Source organism: Triplophysa rosa, linkage group LG8 (genome assembly GCF_024868665.1).
Source record: "Triplophysa rosa linkage group LG8, Trosa_1v2, whole genome shotgun sequence".
Lineage (NCBI taxonomy): Eukaryota > Metazoa > Chordata > Actinopteri > Cypriniformes > Nemacheilidae > Triplophysa > Triplophysa rosa.
In genome coordinates, this window is record NC_079897.1 from 12075298 (window position 1) to 12094049 (window position 18752).

The 18752-nt window shown below is 40.2% G+C and overlaps 1 protein-coding gene across 2 annotated transcripts in view; it reads right to left on the reverse strand.

The window, feature by feature from the left end:
* The window catches only part of cdkal1 (CDK5 regulatory subunit associated protein 1-like 1), a 419123-nt gene that overhangs the window by 261390 nt on the left and 138981 nt on the right, over window positions 1-18752 (reverse strand). For both annotated transcript variants that reach the window (XM_057341126.1, XM_057341127.1), the window contains exons 6-7: window positions 13508-13556; window positions 3681-3801 (exon numbers count right to left, since the gene is read on the reverse strand). In XM_057341126.1, the coding sequence (XP_057197109.1) occupies window positions 3681-3801; window positions 13508-13556 (170 nt within the window). The remainder of the gene's footprint in view (window positions 1-3680; window positions 3802-13507; window positions 13557-18752) is intronic.

Consider the following 18752-nt stretch of genomic DNA (forward strand, 5'->3'; position numbering starts at 1 on the left):
TGAATAGAGATAATCTCTTATGAAAACCTGACTTAGGAAAACTGAATCGTGGCTAAGATACCACGTTCTGCACACAGAAACCTTTGTGCGACTCAATCCTTCACTCAGACTGATATATACAACTGCATCATGGTCACACAGTCTCACAGGGGGCGCTCACGAGCACCACTGAGAATCATTAAATGACAACTAGGACACCGTTCGTAAAACGGTACAAATAGAAACCAGACCGACAGTCATGCCTGTGGTCTACGTATTGGGAAACCGAGATGTACGTAGTCGGACCACTGTGGGAAAAAAATCATTACCACATTACGAAGGGAGGCTTTTTAATCCCCTACGCCTGATAAGGCGAGAACGTGTGTAAAGCCTATTGCAGAATTTAATCATCAATATAGCAAAGGTTGCTTACTACACTTAGCCCTTAGTGTGAACTCATAATGTGCATTCAAAAGGTTACAACCCTCTGAAAAGGCATTAAGGATGCTTTTGGAAGAACCAGGAATCATTACATTAGGCCCGTTCTGAATTACCATCAGGCTAATGGAGAAAGACCAAAGCCCTGACCCTAATGACGCACACCCTGTAGAGCGCTTTAAGACCAACATTAGCACACAGATAATTACTTTCCTTCCATAAACAACCTCACAAGCACACGTCTACAAGCTATGCATTACGCAAACACCATTTGCTCCAAAAAAAATTCCTCTAGAGAGCGATCTGATATGCAAACTTTACGGGGCAAGAAGGAATCTCTGGGAAAATAACGCCGAAATTCACAAAGTCCCCAAACAGCATGTTTGCTACCCCGGAAGGTGCTCCTGTGAGTCTCAAGGTGTTTCCATTTGCATCTCATTTGTTTCTAAGTGGCACTAAGAGACGGGTTTCTAATTAAGCCGCCGGTGTGCTGGGGAATTTGTCGAACAAACGGGTAGATTAGAGGTGGCAGATGAGAGCGAGAGATAGCAGGCCTCAGGTAAGTCTGGGTCCCTCTGGGGCCCTGCAAACTGTCAGACACGGAAGAGGAGGGACTGTCAACACGCTCCAGGTGCGATGTGTGTGCGTGGCCTGCAGCTGTGTGTGCCAAAGAGGCAACCAAATACATGATATTGGGCAAATATAAAGTCTTGCAAGGCACAAACAGCTTTGTTGTTTTAATGAAAATATGTATTTTTGACTCCTTTAAAGGTTGAGTTGACCCAAAAATGAACATTTCAAACAAAGGTGGTACCCATCCCCTTGCATTGATTTGTGTCCATGCAATAGAAGTGAATAGGTACCGCCGTTGTTCGGTCACCACCATTCTTCAAAATATCATTTTCTGAAAGCCATACAGGTTTGAAATGACAAGAGGGCGAGTAAATGGCAGAATGTACATTTTAGGGTGAACTATCACTTTTAATTAAGACGTAAACAGAAAATACTAAAAATAGGGGCTGCCTCCAAACTGAGAGGCCACTTTAATAGCAACAGGAACACGGCACAAATAAACACTGTTTTAATGAAACCTGCCCCCGTCAATCAAAATATTGATGTAAAATGGAAAGCGGCTGTGGTGTGCAGCGGATTTGTTCTTGGTGAACCCCAGAGACGTCACCCCTCCGGTCTTGAGGGCCAAAATGAGAGGCCAATCTCTGAGCAGCAGAGTGATAAATTGGGTGCCATAGCTCACTGACCACTTTATACATCCAGCATCACATCAGCACCACCGCCTGCTGCGATCACGAGCCGTTACCGCATACACGGATAAGACACACACGCTCATCAAACACGGAATACATATCACACTCGCGACCAGTCAAGTGAAAGTGTTTTAAAGACGGGGTATGCCGCAGATGCAAATATTTGGAGAGATATTCCGGGGTCATGTGAAGCATAAATAACACAGAAGAATAACAGCGAGAGATGAATCATACACTGAAAGGTAAAGGAATTCTGCCAGACTGAATAAATGGCAGGCTCCCTAAACACTGTAATCTAAAATACTGTAGCTGACAGAATTCAGGGGACCCTGGTCTGTGTCCCACATTCTCACCTCAGTTTAAAGGATTTTTTCTGACCATTGTATTACTTCCCAGGCAATACGTATGAGTATAGTCCAAGACTAAACATTAATAACAGACAGAAGCAGTCCAGGCTTTTTTGGGGTTTTCAAGTATGGCATGTCACAAACATGATGGTCACTGAACCACTCTGAAAACACTTCTTCTATTTCCAGTCTAAAAAAAAAGTTTTCCATTTCAACAGTGCCATCTTTTTCATTAAATGGAGGATAACTGAAGAATTGGCACATCTTACCCAACTCTCCCATACCTGCATTTAGCCAGATTTGGCATTTATGAGTCCACGTAGTTCAATTCTTCTGTCAGTTTTACTCGTGCTCTAAGAGCCATTTAAATGCCATTTGGTGAACTTAAGGCAGACTGCCATATGCCTTTTAGCAGTGCTTTCTGATTGGCCACTCGACCGTAGAGATCTCATTGATGGATTGTTGTTGAGATGTTTGTCCTTCAGGCAGGTTCTCCCAACTATACACACCCACTCTGAAACTCTGTTAGAGGAGCCGATGGGTACGAGGTCATATCTCCTTGACCAAGCTTTTGCCCTCTAGGCTGCATTCCAAACTTCATTTGTTTCAATATAAAGTAGGCTAATGGTTGATTCCCGAACCTTCACATGTTGACCTTTGTTTTGCGAATGTATATAAAGCAGCACTATATGCTGAAAATCTGTGCTTCGGTTATACATATAAAGCTCTGGAGTGGTGGGAATTCACTCTCTTTAAAATATTCAGATGTGTCTATAGTACAATATATCGGGTCTATAGTACAATATATCAGGTTTAAAGGGATAGTTCACCTAAAAATGAAAAATCTGTCATAAATTACTCACCCTCTCATTGTTCAAAATCTGTATAAATTTAAATTGGTTGAACACAAAGAAAGATATTTGGAAAAATGTTAGCAACTGACAGTTCTGGGGCACCATTGACTACAGTAGAAAACATTCAAATGGATGCCCCAGAACGGTTTGCTTTCCTAAATTACTCAAAATATCTTCTTTTGTGTTCAACAGAACAAAACAAACAAAAAAAAAATTCCTACTATGGTAGTCAATGGTGCCCCAGAAATTTCAGTTGCTAACATTCATCCAAATATCTTTCCTTGAGTTCAACCGAACAAAGTCTTTATACAGTTTTGGAACAACTAGAGGGTGAGTAATTCATGACAGAATTTTCATTTTTGGGTGAACTGTCCCTTTAAGACTGTAACTGTGAAAGGCTTTTTAAAGTCAGTCATCCACAACAATGGAACTCAACTCTTACTTCTATTAGACCTCCTACTAGAAAGAGAGAGAATAATCAAGGACCCTTCACACAGACAATGTTCCCACCTAAGGTCATGACACCCTATCCTGTAAATAACAATCTATAAAGCACATATATATTTAAAACGTACACAATTAAACACCACACACACACACACACACACACACACACACACACACGCACGCACAAAGTCATAAAATATGTAGAAGCTCATCAGTATTTGGATCATTGAGGGGGAACCAAGATGGCAGCCACATCCCAGTGTGTCAATAGAAGCGGTCAGCCAGAAACTGAATTCTCTAGTGATGCTGGTGAATATTTTATGAGCGTGTTTGTATTGCAAACAGCTTACCCAGTATTGATGGAAATGATTTCAATCAGCGGGTTCTTCCTAATCTTTGGCAAATCCAGGCGCGCTCCTCCCAAACGCTTCCCCTTCTCCTTCTTCTGACCCAGCAGACGCACGGAGTGACCTTCAAAGCAAACACAAACACACCTGTCATTACACTTCACGCAGCAGAGCGCAGAAGCCTGAGGAGACGCGCAGAATTATCACACAGAACGGACGGCCGAATGGATGAATAAAAATTGGTGCCAAAAAGAAGACAGAATAAAGGATTTCGTTCCGTTCCAACATAATCACACGTTAGCTTCGGGCCACGGGAGATTGGCCATGTGGTGTCATTTCCCAGAATGCCGAGCATCGCTATTCAGCTGTGAGCGTGAGCGGCGTCTGCTGCATGCTGATTGGGCGCTGAGCATATGGAGGGAGAACGCGGAACGGCCGAGTAGATATTGAGATGTGGCCGTGAATGCATCTAGATTCGTTCGTATTTTACACGCAAACAACGAGAAACCATGACCTGAACCCTCCAGATGTTCGCAATGCATACAGACCGCGATTTAAAAACCCAACACAATTCCACTGAAATAACCTCGGAGATTCCTCGAGATGCCTCAGGTGGCAAAGGCAACAATGAGGAAAAAGCATAGAGAGAGATAATGAAAACTCTGAGGAGTCTCACACAAACGGCATCCACCAGCACACACCGCACCATTAATGTAGCAAATCATAGTCAAACCTCATTATTCATACAACAATGCTTATGCCTTCACTTGTGTTAGGCTGATGCTCATTACGAGATCTGATATTAACGGAATAATACAATCCCTGACATGTAGCCAACGCTATTAAGCCTGAGGAGAATTCACTGCACACAGGCATTGTGGGAAAGATATTGATTAGTGGTTAGCACAGCATTTCTGAAAGGACTTTTTCTGAAAAGAAACAAAAATTGGACTGGACCTCTCGAGAGCGTTTTTGCTGATATTTTCTAAAAGCACAAGGAAGAACTCAAACTATCAAGGGTCTTTATAGAGAGCTGGTGGTACGCTCATTAAAAGCTCAAGAATACAGCTCTGAATCTCTTCACAACACAATGAGAAGTGAAGATATCAGATAAATGTTAGGTTTCAAATCTACAATAAAATAGATCTAATATTTCTCTGGCATCATACAGTAGATATTCCAAGTTCTGAACTTAGTTTGAGATCTAGGTAATTTCATGTGAACGTCAATAATAAACAAGTTTTAAAAAAAGCATGTTTTAAATCATTTTTGTTTCATGTATTTTTATTAAAGGGGTCATATGGCGCGAATACGTGTTTTTCGGTGTCTTTGGTGTGTTACAAGTTGCCCATGCATGTATTAGACACGTCAAATTGCAAACATTAAAGCGTCGGAACAAAAGATGCATTTTATCTAAAAGCGAATGCTCTGAAACGCCTCGTGTAACCACACCCTCACAAATCTACGTCAGTTCGTGGTATGATTTGACTAAGACCGCCCAAATGTATACGCAAGTAAGGTGGGCGTACCTGTCAGTACAATTCCGTTGGAACCTGATGTTCCAAATAGGGTAAGAGGCTTTACATGTCCGTCACACACTTGCAGTATTCCACCAGTCACTACGCACTGGTTAATTGGCCAATCATAGCACACCTCGCTTTTCAGAGCGATGAGCTTTGTAAACGTTTCAGAGAGGAGGGGCAAAGAGGAGATACAAACATGCACAGTATATGTGTAAAATACAGCGCTTATGAACCTTAAATCGTGTATACACATTGCATTACATCTAAAACAAATAATAATAATCGTTTTAGCCGTGCCATACCACCCCTTTAATAATTTTACGATGATTTTCCATGGTGAAAGCTTCATAAACGCCAATATTCCTAAATGGGCACATGAAAAATAAAATATAACAACTATATTTATAAAAACTAATAACTATACTAGTTTATCTTTAGTAATGTTACTATAATAATTGATAACTGTTTTTCTTCTGTTTTTCATCTTTTATTAGTTTTATAGGGCCTTCCCTTCCTCATTTGTTGGGTGTTATTGCTTTTGAATTGTGTATTTTAATTAACAGAAATCCTAAAAAGTATGTTGCATCTCGAAATCGTTGCCCTTTTTTGTCACATCCGTAACACGTGTATTTCCCTTTAAAAATGTGTATAAACCGATACGTTTCGGATTTCTGGACTTAATCATAAGGGGTTTATGAACATATAAACAGATGGTTCGATATACTATTAATAAATTCATTCTATGAGAGTTTATATTGACGGTTTTGACTGCAAATCTAAACTACTGGAATTGCCCATTCACCCTCTCAAAAACAAAGCAGCTAAAATAGTTGTGTACTTACAAGCCTTTAAGTATCTGTAAAACGATCAAAAGAAGTATTATGTGTACCAGCTTTGCCTAGTTGCTGAAGTCACTTTGTAAAGAAACACTGCACACCTGTCTTTTTTTCTACAGAGCGGTCAATATAAACAACCAAAATGGCAAAGCATTGTGCAAACATGTCTGCTTGTACAATGATGTTTTTTTATTACCATTTGGAGACAGAGACTGATAGCACTGCAGTGACTGTCCTCTTTTAGCCTTATAAATTTAACAAGACGTAAACCAATTTAATCCATAACAGCCTATTAGAAGTGCACAACATTAGACCCTGAACAAATCAGGACAAGTGGGAAAAGAACAGTGAGAGAAAAAGAGAGATAACGGATGACGGAGGGACCTTCAGAGATCTCCAATAAACTGACTTCTGCAGCGTGGCTTTTTAATAAAGAAGCCGAGGAGATGAATCTGATAAGGCAGCTAATGCCTCTCGTCGTGTCAAAGGTTGACGCGGCTATCCGATTCACCCACCCACATCACGGGCCCGATTTAATTACATCACTTCCATCCAGACTCGTGTGCGTCAAGTAATCAAATCCACTAAATAATTCATGCAACCGTCTACATGAAAATAATTGCTTGCGAAAAAAAAAAGAGAAAAGATCCAAGCCAGAGGTGTAACATATAATTTTCTGATTCATTGGATCTGTGGAAAGTCATAGACCGAGAGCTTTCTCTCGGAAACTGAACGGGATGGCCATGACGTCATGAATGGAGGTGACATCCTCATGCAGGAGCCAAAATGAACGCTCGGTTACACTTAAGAAAGCAAAAAAAGAGAAAGTGCACAAGGTTAGTCATATTATCAATTTACAATTGTAGAATTATTTCACACATTTTAATAGTCTGGCAAAGACTATTCGAAAGCACAAACTGGTTCCATTATGGGTTTGATGAAATCATTTAAACACCAATGTCTTAGGATTTGGAGTGTAAAACTATGAATTAGTAACAATCATTTGGCTTTGGCAGTAAAGACCGCATAGATGAAAGGGTGTGATTCAGCTCATTTAAAAGGCTCTATTTTCTCACTGACTGTTCATTCTCTGATGTCTCTCCAGCGGCTGTCAGTCAAACAGCCAGCGTGACACTGATGATGTCTGCGAGAGTGTGATTTATATCCCGCCCACCCTGAACGCATCCATTTCTCTCCCTCTGATATCAGCCCTGTCAATCTTGTCTCTAGCTGAGCGTCTGTCCCTCAGAAATCAATAGAGAAGCAATTTGACTTATATAAATATAATATAGGGCAACGCGTGCATGAGACACCAAACAAGTCTTGACGTTACTTACCAAACGCATTAACATAAATCTTTCACAGACAGCACATCGACATTGACTATTTGAATTTAACGATCATTTCCTGGAATTAGATGAGAGATGCCGTGAATTAAAGTCACACTCTGTCACACCTACAACATCCTGTTATAAGACAACATTTAATATTGAAAACATATGATACGTTAGCTGGATGGGATTCAATCCTTAGTGGTTCTGACAATCTGTGAAAATATTTATGAGGGAACAATTGAATGGCTCTTCAACTCTGCTTCTTCAATCAAGTGAACACAGGGCGGTTTCCAAACGCCATTCATGCACCCTTGAAGGGCCCTTCGCGAAGGGGACGCCATTTGTAGGGGCGTTCCAAACTAAAGTGTACACGTGAATCCCTTCGCAATGGAACCTTTCAGAAGTCTGTTAGGGGAAGGGTACATGCCATGGTCACTTCAAAGATGACGTGATCATTGATTAAGAGTTCCCGCAACACAGTTTGAAGCAATTATGGCGCGAGATTTTGACGCTACCTACGAATGTAAATACAATAATTTAGTTTGTATGTGTTTTACACTATTTTTGTTAGTGATAAATAGGATTTAGGATGGTTATAATATAGTATAAGATCATTTAGTTGATAGGAAAATATGTTCAATATTTTTAAAAATAGCTACTTGTTTATAGATTTCCTCTATCATATATTTCGATTTTAAATACCAAGTGACGTGAAAAAAACAAGGTGAAATAAGACATAATTAGACAATAATGGTCATTTGCAATCATGTGGTTTTTATGACGCGAGAGGCGCAGCTGGAGGGCAGCAAGTGATTTTGCTCCATAGGAATTCACCATCACAAACACAAAGTACCTATGTCAACGATCTGAACAACGACCAGGTAAGCCCACATTTCTGTCGAACCTTACTTGTAAATAAACACTACCTTCCGTTAAAAAAACAAACCCTTATTAAATGGATGAAGTGAAAAATCTTGCGTTAAGCGTTTCTTCCCCATAGAACTCCATTATTATAAGGAAACAGCTTAAAGTACCAAAAAAAAGCAAATGTCACAAAATGAAAGACTATTCCAATGTCTGAAGGGGGTCACACAGCGGATAAGAAGTGCACCACTATGCAGCATCACGGCTAAAAGAACACACAGGTATCACACACCAGATAGATATAAGTGAGCACAAGTCCAAAGTCTACTCCTGATGCAAGATGGGTAAGTTTTAACTTTAACAGTTCGAGTCTCTCTTAAAACTATAATTTACATATTATGTAAATATTATAAATGACTTGTTTTGTAAATTACATACAAAATCCTAAGAACCTAGCATCAAAACGTTTAAAAAGAAAAGACTTTAAAAAAGATTGATTTCAGAATGCTGTCTAGGTAGGCACCTCACTGGGTCTTAGAAGAAGCTTAACTGTGTGAGCAGCTACATATTAAACGCACTTTAAAACAAGTCTACCATTACAACTACCACTACCATCTTTGACAAGCGCTCGAGGCGACATGCACCTTTACATCAAAAGCAGACATGTGCAGTGAATGATCCAAGACCAAAACAACACGGGCAATCCCTCAGCAGCTAATTTGACTGCTGAAGGGTCCTGATGTGAATCCGCTCTCTCTTTAAAACACCTTTTCCTCATTTCCACACCCACTCTTGTATATTTCTATCCAGCGGCCACGGGCTTTCACCGTGGGGGGTGGGTGTTATTTTTTCCTCTTCCATGGTGCTGTGGTCTGATCCAGCGAGTGATCAGAGGTACCGGTCAGCCTCCGGCCAGAAGAGCAGCTCTCTGTCTGCGTTTAATCTTAATGGACACAGCGGGAGTTGGAGAAGGTTTCACCGTCGTGACTATCACTAGATAAAAGGCACCCAGAAAAAAGTGAAACTTCGAGTAACGAGGTTATTTTAAAAAAGTCTTTTGTTTTACCCTTAATCTAGTTGTGCGGCGTAATTAGTCAAAGGAACAAAGAGCTGTCCGAGTGTGTGACAGTGTGCTTGCCAAGGTAAAGTCATGTTGTAATATGCACGGAAAGCTGCCGTAAAGATGCAACAAGTATGGGATAATGTACAGGCAGCCGGTTGTTATGGCAGGAATAAACTCCGACAGTGTGATCAGGTATCACACTTAAGCGGCTTATTTCGCGATAACAACCGGCTGCCTGTACATTATCCGGCTTATTACACGGCTACTTGCCACATGAGAAAAAAACTGGACATAAAATGTGAATTTGAAATATTTTATTAGCTAATTTTTACCGAATTCCGAACAACCTGCGTGTACGGCTACTAACATATATCAAGTCTCTACTAACATATATCAAGTCTCAAATTATGTTTCCCCTCAACTGCTAATATACAGTAATAATAATTCTGAGAAATGAGTCGCTGCTAAACCAGAACAGGGAGAAAAAAGTGTGTTCGCTGACTGTACGGACAAGGCCGACTCCTGCCATTCTCTTGGTGTGGATCCCTGTTGTCCAAGGCAGTCTTGGAGAGAATGTTCAAGGTCAGCGCTGTTACACAAACACGGTGGGCTCAGATGACTGTTACTCTTGGCCGCGCTGCTGAAGAGCTCCGGGTCTGGTCCTGCGGTGACGGTTTGGCAGATTTTCTCTCTTAACCCTTCAGCCCTCTCTGCCGGCGGGTCTGGTATCATCTGGATATGTGATCCACAGATCTATGGCTACCGGTTATTGTGTCGGCCTGTGTGCGGGAGCCATAACTGACCTCTATAACTTCAGCAGCTGTGGGCCTGTGTTTACATAAACACACACACACACACACACTTACGTGAGTCATTATGCTGACTCTGGTCAAATGTTACTCTTTCTTGTTATGTGCATACACATCCAACTGGACATTCAAGGCATCCTTGTGACCTTTTCAAATGATCATTAAGTGAAGGAATTATTTCGCAGTGTAATAACAAATGACTGGATTGCATGATTATTTACTGTAAATATAGAAACAATCTAATCAAAATGAAATGAGCAGTAAAAGGCACAATATGTAAGATTTTGGGATAAAAATATCCAAACATGTCTAGCACAGTGTTCTGTGTATTGTTCACCTGTGTGCTCGTATTATCCCAAATGCCTTCAAAAATGTGTATATCCAAAGAAATTTAAACAGTGTATTGTCATTCTTCATAGCATCACCCCATCTATGACATCATGTCCGCATTACACCACATCTACACCGGGCACGGTGCAGCACATGACAAAAGACAATAGAGAACCCATTTACAATTATAAATTTACAATTTATAATTGTAAATTTTGCCCACACTGGATGTGGCGCGATGCAATGCGACATGACACGACAAACCCATTAAAGGCCCAGTCAGACTAGACTTTCAGTGTGCAACATTTCTACGCAAAGCCCTGCGTGTATGAGTAGCAACCATAGCAACCAGAAAACATGTTGTTAAAATTTTGGAGTATTTTTCTTTACACATCATCGATTAGCTTTTTTTTAAACATCATGTATTTGCTTTTTTTTAAGCTGTTTTATATAAAAATTGGATTGTGTAATATTAGCATTTCCCCCAACTGAAAAGTCAAGTTGTGGCGTATCCATCTACTATTTGTCCCGCGTCATCACGAATTCGCAGGTCAGAGTTCACCAAACTTTAACTTAGGAAACTTTTTCGCACGAGCTTGCGTTTCCCATCTGCCGAATTTACATGTGTATGAATGGAAGTCAATGGAGCAAAAAGTGTAGTATGACCGTGCCTTAAGAACAAACCGTTTGTCGTGTTGTGCCCAGTGCAGACACTAGGGATGGGTATCGTAAGATTTTAACGATATTACTACTCCTATCGATACTGCTTATTGGTCCGGTACTTTAACGGTATTCTTATCGGTACTTTTTGATATAAAAAGAAAAAAATTAGGAACATAATTAACATTGCTTTATTTGAATTAACATAATTAACAATAAATAAATAATTATAAAAATTACAAGAAAATAAATAATATTTTTCGTAAATTCTTCCTTAATCCTTGGGGCATCAAGAGATTAACTAGATTGGGCTAAACAGTCAAAAACAGTGCATCTCTCTGTCTGTACATGATGCACTTTTGACAGGTGCTTTGACAGATAACTTGTGTTTCCACCCTTACAAGCAAAGGTTTTGTTGCACTTGTGGCAACGAGCATTGTCACTGTCAGCATCAACTTTGGTGAAGTGTAACCACACTTTTGAACGTTTAGTTCTCTCTGCCATCATCGCGAATTAAGAGCGCCTTTCTTCTGTGCTGCTGTTCATGTGTGCGCACTGTGTAGACACAAACTGCGCGAGAGACACGTGACGTGCCGCCTCGCGCGCTCTGCTGGGAATAATGAATGTGCATGCCCCAAAGACTAAATTCGTGGTGTTATTGAAAATTAGAAACTATTGTTGAGAAGATTTTTTTCCAGAGGACCGAAAGCAGAACCGATAAGGGCGGAGCTTATTGATGCTCCAGCCTTTCATAATTTTACCCCGGGGCCCGTTTAATATCGGGTTTCGGTACTCATCCCTACTATCCTCTGTTTCTGGCTTTACTGCCTTAGAAATCATAGGTGTGTTCACCTTTATGTGTAAGAGCCACAAGAATATTGTTTTATATTTCAAGTGATGTTCAGTCACAAGCATGCATAACAGTTTTAAGTCTTAACAAGTAAAGATTTGGAACTTTAAAAATGTTTTACACACGCACAAGTCTCCGCATGATATTTTGGACAAAGTACCATGGTATTTTAGACATGATGCACGGCAACCTTGGCCATGTTCATGGAAGTAGCTTAAAGCACAACAGTACATGAATTTTAGTCCTACGGTGTATTTCAAAGTACTTTTTTGTAAGGACCATGAAATCATATCTTTGTGCAGTTTTCAGAATGGGAGTAATACACAGCTTTATACCTGCTCCGTCTAGAAAAAGGAAAAGAAGAAAGCAAAATGAAATAATCTTCAGAGACTGAGAGCCTGAGGGCAGTGAAAGGATAAGAGCTGTAGCCAGACAGCAAAGCACAGCAATTATGATTTCTGCCTCTTTATTTATTTATTTTTCGGGCCGGTAAGCCACAAACCACTAGAGAGATGACAAAAGAATGAGATACATTGAGCGGTGATGAATGTCTGCCAGGCAGCCAGAGATTTTCAAACAAACAATTATTCGAGTTCCAGGAGCCTCTTATCTCTCAAGGCTGCACCTGCTTTCAGCCTGAACTCTGTGACTGTTGACAGGTTATTGTGGGCCGTGGGTGCGTACAGAAATGTGAATATGTGAGCATCTGAAATTAAACATTATGCCGAGCAATAAGCCGTGAAAAAATGGTTGTTGTAGCCATTTCACCACGATTAGAGGTGCTGTTAAGCATATAGTTGGTTTAAAATAGCAGCAATCTGAGGCATGCGAATAAAAGACTGTTAAAATAAAAACTGTCGTGAATAATTCACAACAAATAAGTTTAAAGGTGGAAATATGCCATTACATGTGGAGATCAACTTTTTGACCAATCAATGTTATACATTCCACCATATTCCACCTGTAAGTGGTCTAAACCTAGCTTAAGATTTTGATATAAAAGCTTATGAGCATAAATGTGAAATGAAACTCGTTAAACATTTTCTGTTCATCCGGATGAAATGTCTTTCCCCATAGACTTTAAAGAGTAACTATTACAATGTCCTTAAAATGACATTTCATGCAGTGTGTAATGTTGCTGTGTGTGAATGTAAGCAGTCTGCCAAGTTGTAAAGCCGAAAGTGAACGAATAACAAAGTTATTGGCTTGGAAAAAGGGAGTCGACTCTGAATCACAGCAGACTAGACCATCTGACCAATCAGATCAGAGGCGGCCGACAGAAAGGAGGGGATTAGACAGATGAATCGCCGAACGAATCACGTGAGAGTCAATCAAGAAATAAGGTAATAATAACTGCCTATTAGTCGAAAATGAAAGTATTTTTACACCGTGTATGTACGTAAACTTGTTGTTGGACACTCCATAAACCAAAGTAGTACCTTAAAAATCACAAAATATTTACTCTTTAATTGTAAGTCCAAATGCATTTACTCTAAATGAAAATGTGTTGAGGAAAGGTGACATCCAGAAAGAAAGACAAAACAATAAGTGTATGACTCACCTTTGACAGTCTCATCCACCACCTCCACCACTCTATCAATCTGTTGGACCTACAGAGAGAAGGTGAGAAAGATCATGAGAACACCAGACACTGCACCGGACTTAAGGATACTCGTATCAAAAAACACCTTGATTTTAAGAGTACTTTAAACATGACCGTAATGATGACCCGGACAAATCAGAACCTTCACGGACATATCACCACACAAAACCGGGCATGAAGTGGATCAAACCCACACTCCACTATTAAAACAAAAAACAATTTTGCTTGGCGTCTCCGGTTGAGAATGTTAACCCAAACACGTGTTGGTTTTATAGCCGTCCATATGATCGGTCAGTTAAAAGACCAGAGAAGCTTGTCAGACCTCAGTCCTCGCGTTAACTGTGACTGACAGCTGATCCGAATCAAATTCCCCAGTGTTATGAACGTGTAATCTTTAATATCTGAATGTCACATATTCATAAACAGCGGGGAATTAGAAAGTGCTTTAAATCATATTCACGACCCTTGTTATGAAGATTGTAAGTTAATTAAGTAGCTCTCTGACATAGAGGAAAGCCATTAGACGTGTAATTGGCTCTTTCCGGGGAAGAAGCGGCAAAATGTGACAAATGTTTGACAGATATTTGCAGCGCTCTGACAGTGACAAAACTGATGAGACTGTCAAATAGACAAGACACTCTCTGACAGTGCCTTACTGTATTCTACGCTGGATAAATACATCTAGAACAAAATATCTCAATCTTTATATTGTTACACTGAAAAAAATGGTTTTTGCTGCTTGTCCAATTTACTTAATTCAAACAAGTTAAATCAACACAATTTTTGTCACAACATAATTTTTTCATGTTCAGTTATGTAACTTAATCTATGTATGTTGGCACTATATGAATGATTTGTGTTGTGTTAACATATAATTGTAACAACTAGGCAGAGGATTTATATTTCCCAGCATGCTTTGCGCAAGACTGCATTTTGAGAGTTTTTTGTGTTGTTTTATGTGTTTTTTAGTAAAGAGAAACACTTGTTAGTGTCTAATGTTCAATTATCTTTGAGATTTAGAGGAGTTTGTTATATTTTTGAGTTCTGTGGTTACCATTGTTCAGAAAAGCATTGCCTTTGCTTAGGTAGCGGGCGGTTTAATTTCTGTTAAGCTCTGTTAACTTAATATCTTGTTAAAGATAAAAGAACTAAAAACATTAATGTTGAGAACGTTAAATGAAAATATGAAATGTTAACATATAAAAAGTCATGTTTGTTTAACAAACATAAATTGGGTAACGTGAACATAGATCAATTATGGCGAGTAAACATAACTTTATTATGTGCAACCGACGTGCATCATGTTTGATGTTAATCTAACAAATTTTTATAAGTGTACTTTACAGGAATAGTTTGCAAACATTTTTTTTTCTGCGAAACACAAATGATATTTTGAAGAGCGTTGGTAACCAAACAACATTGACTCCCATTGACTTCCACTGTATGGACACAAAACCACTGACACAAAACATTTATTTTGTGTTCCACAGAACAGAAGAAAGTGTCAAATAGAGGTTTTGATTGACATGAGGGTGAATATATAAGGACATTTTTACTTTGGATTGAGGTATTCCTTCAATGCCCCCACTGACCACAACAAAATCTATAAGGGAACACGTTTGTGACACGAGAAAGCAAACGTAACAATATGAGAAAAAACATAAGCAACAATAGAGAACATTGTTTGCTAGAAAAACTGTCAATGACAGTTAAAGGGCCAGTTCACACAATAATAAATATTTTGTCATCATTTATTCACCCTCAGATTGTTCCAAACCTGTATACATTTCTTTGTTCTGCTGAACACACAGAAAGATATTTGGAAGAATGTCAGTAAACAAACAAATCTCATCCACCATTCACTGCCATAGTAGGGAAAATAAATACTATGGGATTCAATGGGGGGTGAGATCTGTTTGGTAACTGACATTCTTCCTAATATCTACCTGTGTGTTCAGCAGAACAAAGACATTTAGTTTAGGTTTGTAACAACCTGAGGGTGAATAAATGATGTCAGGTTTTTTTTACTTTAAGCGGCATTACTAAAATGATTTCAAAGAGCCATATACTGTAACTCCAAAGACAGACAGGTGACAATCAAAATCCTTTTATTACAAGTGTATCATTTTGCATTATAATCAGCAATATTTTATGCTTTTTAGTGTATTACTAAACTGTTTAACACATACCGTATCTAAATCCATTCTTCTGCAGATTATTCCCCCGAATCAGTGCAAGACGTGAAAGTTCACCGATTGTGTGTGGACTGACGAAACGGATAACGTATCTCCATTCTGCAGGTTGTCCTACCCCATGATTATTCAAATCACACTACATATTAAAAGCCCTGGAAAACAGACAACACATTCCTCCTCGATAAAGAATAAATATTATACACAACTCTAATAAAAGACAGAAGCGATGCTCTGGAAATAAAGCATCCTAAACAACACACCTACAAACCATTTCTACCACTAGATTCCAATCTCTCACACGTAAAACCAGAAAATGCCAAATGGGGCGAGGAAACAAGAGAAGGTACGGGACTGATGGGGTAGGTAATCTTTCACAGCTTTTCTACTCTACCCTCCCTCCGCTCGGGTCATTTCTGCATGGAGACCGCGAGACTGTAGAAAGCGATCTATTAAAGGGAATTTGTATCCATTGTGCGCTGCATCCTGCGGTTAAATGGCTGACCGGAGGCGCGCTCCGCGCCATTCTCCAGCCGCTGGGGCTATTAATTCGATGGTACAGTGGGTCGGGAGACGGACTGCAGACCCCGGACCTCCGCCAGCTGCAGTTACATGCGTGAAAAACAGCGAAACAGAAATCAATTTCGCTCTAATGGAAGCACAATCTCAGCTCCACTCTGCTGGGCCAGCCCGCTCGAGTTCCGCTGGGCGAACGCACTTTAGGCCCCGGATCACCGCTGCGAGGACTCCGAGAAACAGCGAGAAGGTTTGGCTCTGAAAGGAGCTCGATCTCAAGGACCATGTCGAAGCGAGAGAAAAAAGGTCATTTTATTGAGTGGATTCTTTCATGTGCTGAGGGAGATGTTTGGGGAACGGCAGGAGGTCGGCCGGTTTAGCATTACTGACGTGTTCCTGGGCCAACGGCTCCCTCGGCTGCACTCTCGCACTTTAAATCCGGCCCAGGTCAGAAGTACTTCAAAATGATATTTGTTTTTCCCCACAGCTATTGTTTTTCAAGCAAACTACTTGAAAGCAACAAGGGACGAATCGCTTTCAACGTTGAAGTCTGTTGTCTAGACCAAGCAAAGGTGTGCTGAAGCAACTTTATCAAACACTTTGAGACCTCCAGACAAATCTGGACTCCTTTTTAGACCCTTATATAAGAAAGATTTGTTTCTTTTATCACCTGTTTTTGCAGTCAAGGTCTCGATGCATTGTAAATGTAAACGCTGTGCTCCTCGTAGCTTTCGAGTGCAGGTACTTCTCCAAACAAAAGCTGCACGGGGGTCCGAATGTCTTTGCCCATGATAACAAAGTGTTATCGGGCCTGGCTCTGTGCCAGCGTGGCGCCTCCTGCCATTTGGACCCTCCTGTTCTCCTGTGGCCGCCCCGCTGGGCCAGGAGATGAACGGGCTGAGCCGTTCTCTATCATTCCTCTATCACGATCAATACGGCCTTTCAGAAAGACTCGACTTGCCCCCGCGCAGATCTCCTTTTTAACTGCAGTGGAAAAAGCAAGCACAGGATGCCTGCTGTGGCTGAAGGCTTCTGTATGGTGCCCAAACAAGCCTAAAGCTACACCGGCCCACTGACATTTCAACTCGAATGAACAACTGTGGTCAGAGGCACGTTAACTTGCCACGGCAATATTTTTGGCCTTGTCTTTTGGGGGGCAGGAGGGCAGCAGTGGCAGTCATGGTGCTCAAGGAAAGATGATGTGACACAAGAAAGAGAATAAAACAAACAAACACACTTTAGTTTTTTATATAGACTATGATGAACTTATCTGAAGTAGAGAGACATAACACTGGACAGGGGACTGAATATGACCAAATTTACACGTTTTTTTTGTGCAACAGAATTTGACGTTTTTTAAAATAAAAATTCATCAAATTCATCTAGTTGATGGGGTCATCCCTCGGTTTATGGGCATGACACCTGTAGCCGACGCCTGACGGTATATTGTGGTCAAGATAAAGAAAAGATTTTTAGCTCCCAAAGATTTTTTCCATTTTCTTTTTTCCATTTATTGTGAGTCAAGTTTGATTGAAGCCCCCGGAAGCGTTCGGCATATTTTACGGATATAAACAGATCCGCAGAAGCATCAGGCGGTCGATGCCTTTGGAAAAGCATCTCTGTGGGAAGGCAATCTCAGTCTCATCATTGCGGCCGCGGTTGGTAAACAGTGAGACGGGCAGAGCTTAACGTGTGCATTACCGAGACCTCACGTTTGCGTCTAACAGCAGAGAGATGGACACTTTTCGGTGCAAAAAGAAAACTCATCCTCGACTATGCAACAAAAAGCTTCCCATAGTAGATGGTTGAAAAATTATAAATCAACAATAGCCAGGTTTACATTATAGATTTGAGCAAAACTTATGCAATATTTTCTAAATGTCGATAAAAATATTGCGAAATGATGGCGTTTTCATTAAGTGAAGTTATGTGACTGTAGTGTAATTTAGTTCTTCTCGCGATAAGTCACTCGGGCCATACTTCTTCATTTTAGGTTTTATGGCAGGTTGCGAACCAACTTTAGAGGTGCATAGTGCCACCTACTGTGACGAAAGGGTGAATATATTTTATATTAACTCACTGTTCCTAATAAATCTTCATACTGCACTCATTGGTTTTCCTGTATTTGGGCCATTCTATAAGATATTACTCAATGTGAATTCCTTACATCCCATCTTTACATGTGTTCTGCCCAAACATACAGCGATTGGTCATGTGACGTCTTCGTACGCCACGTGACTTGTAAATGTGACAAAAGATATGAGATATGCCTTTATCGTATTGGCTGAAAAAAACACCATGCCAATGTAAAAGTTTTTTTTTGCGATATAAAGGAGTTTGTGCAAAATTGACGTGTTTCCATTGGGCGTCATTTCATTGCGCTATTTCAATTGCGCATTTTAAAGGGTAATGGAAGCGCAGCTAATAAATATCACGAAGAAACTCACAAGCTCTCACACGAATTTGAAATGTAGTATTCTGTTTCTTATTGGTCT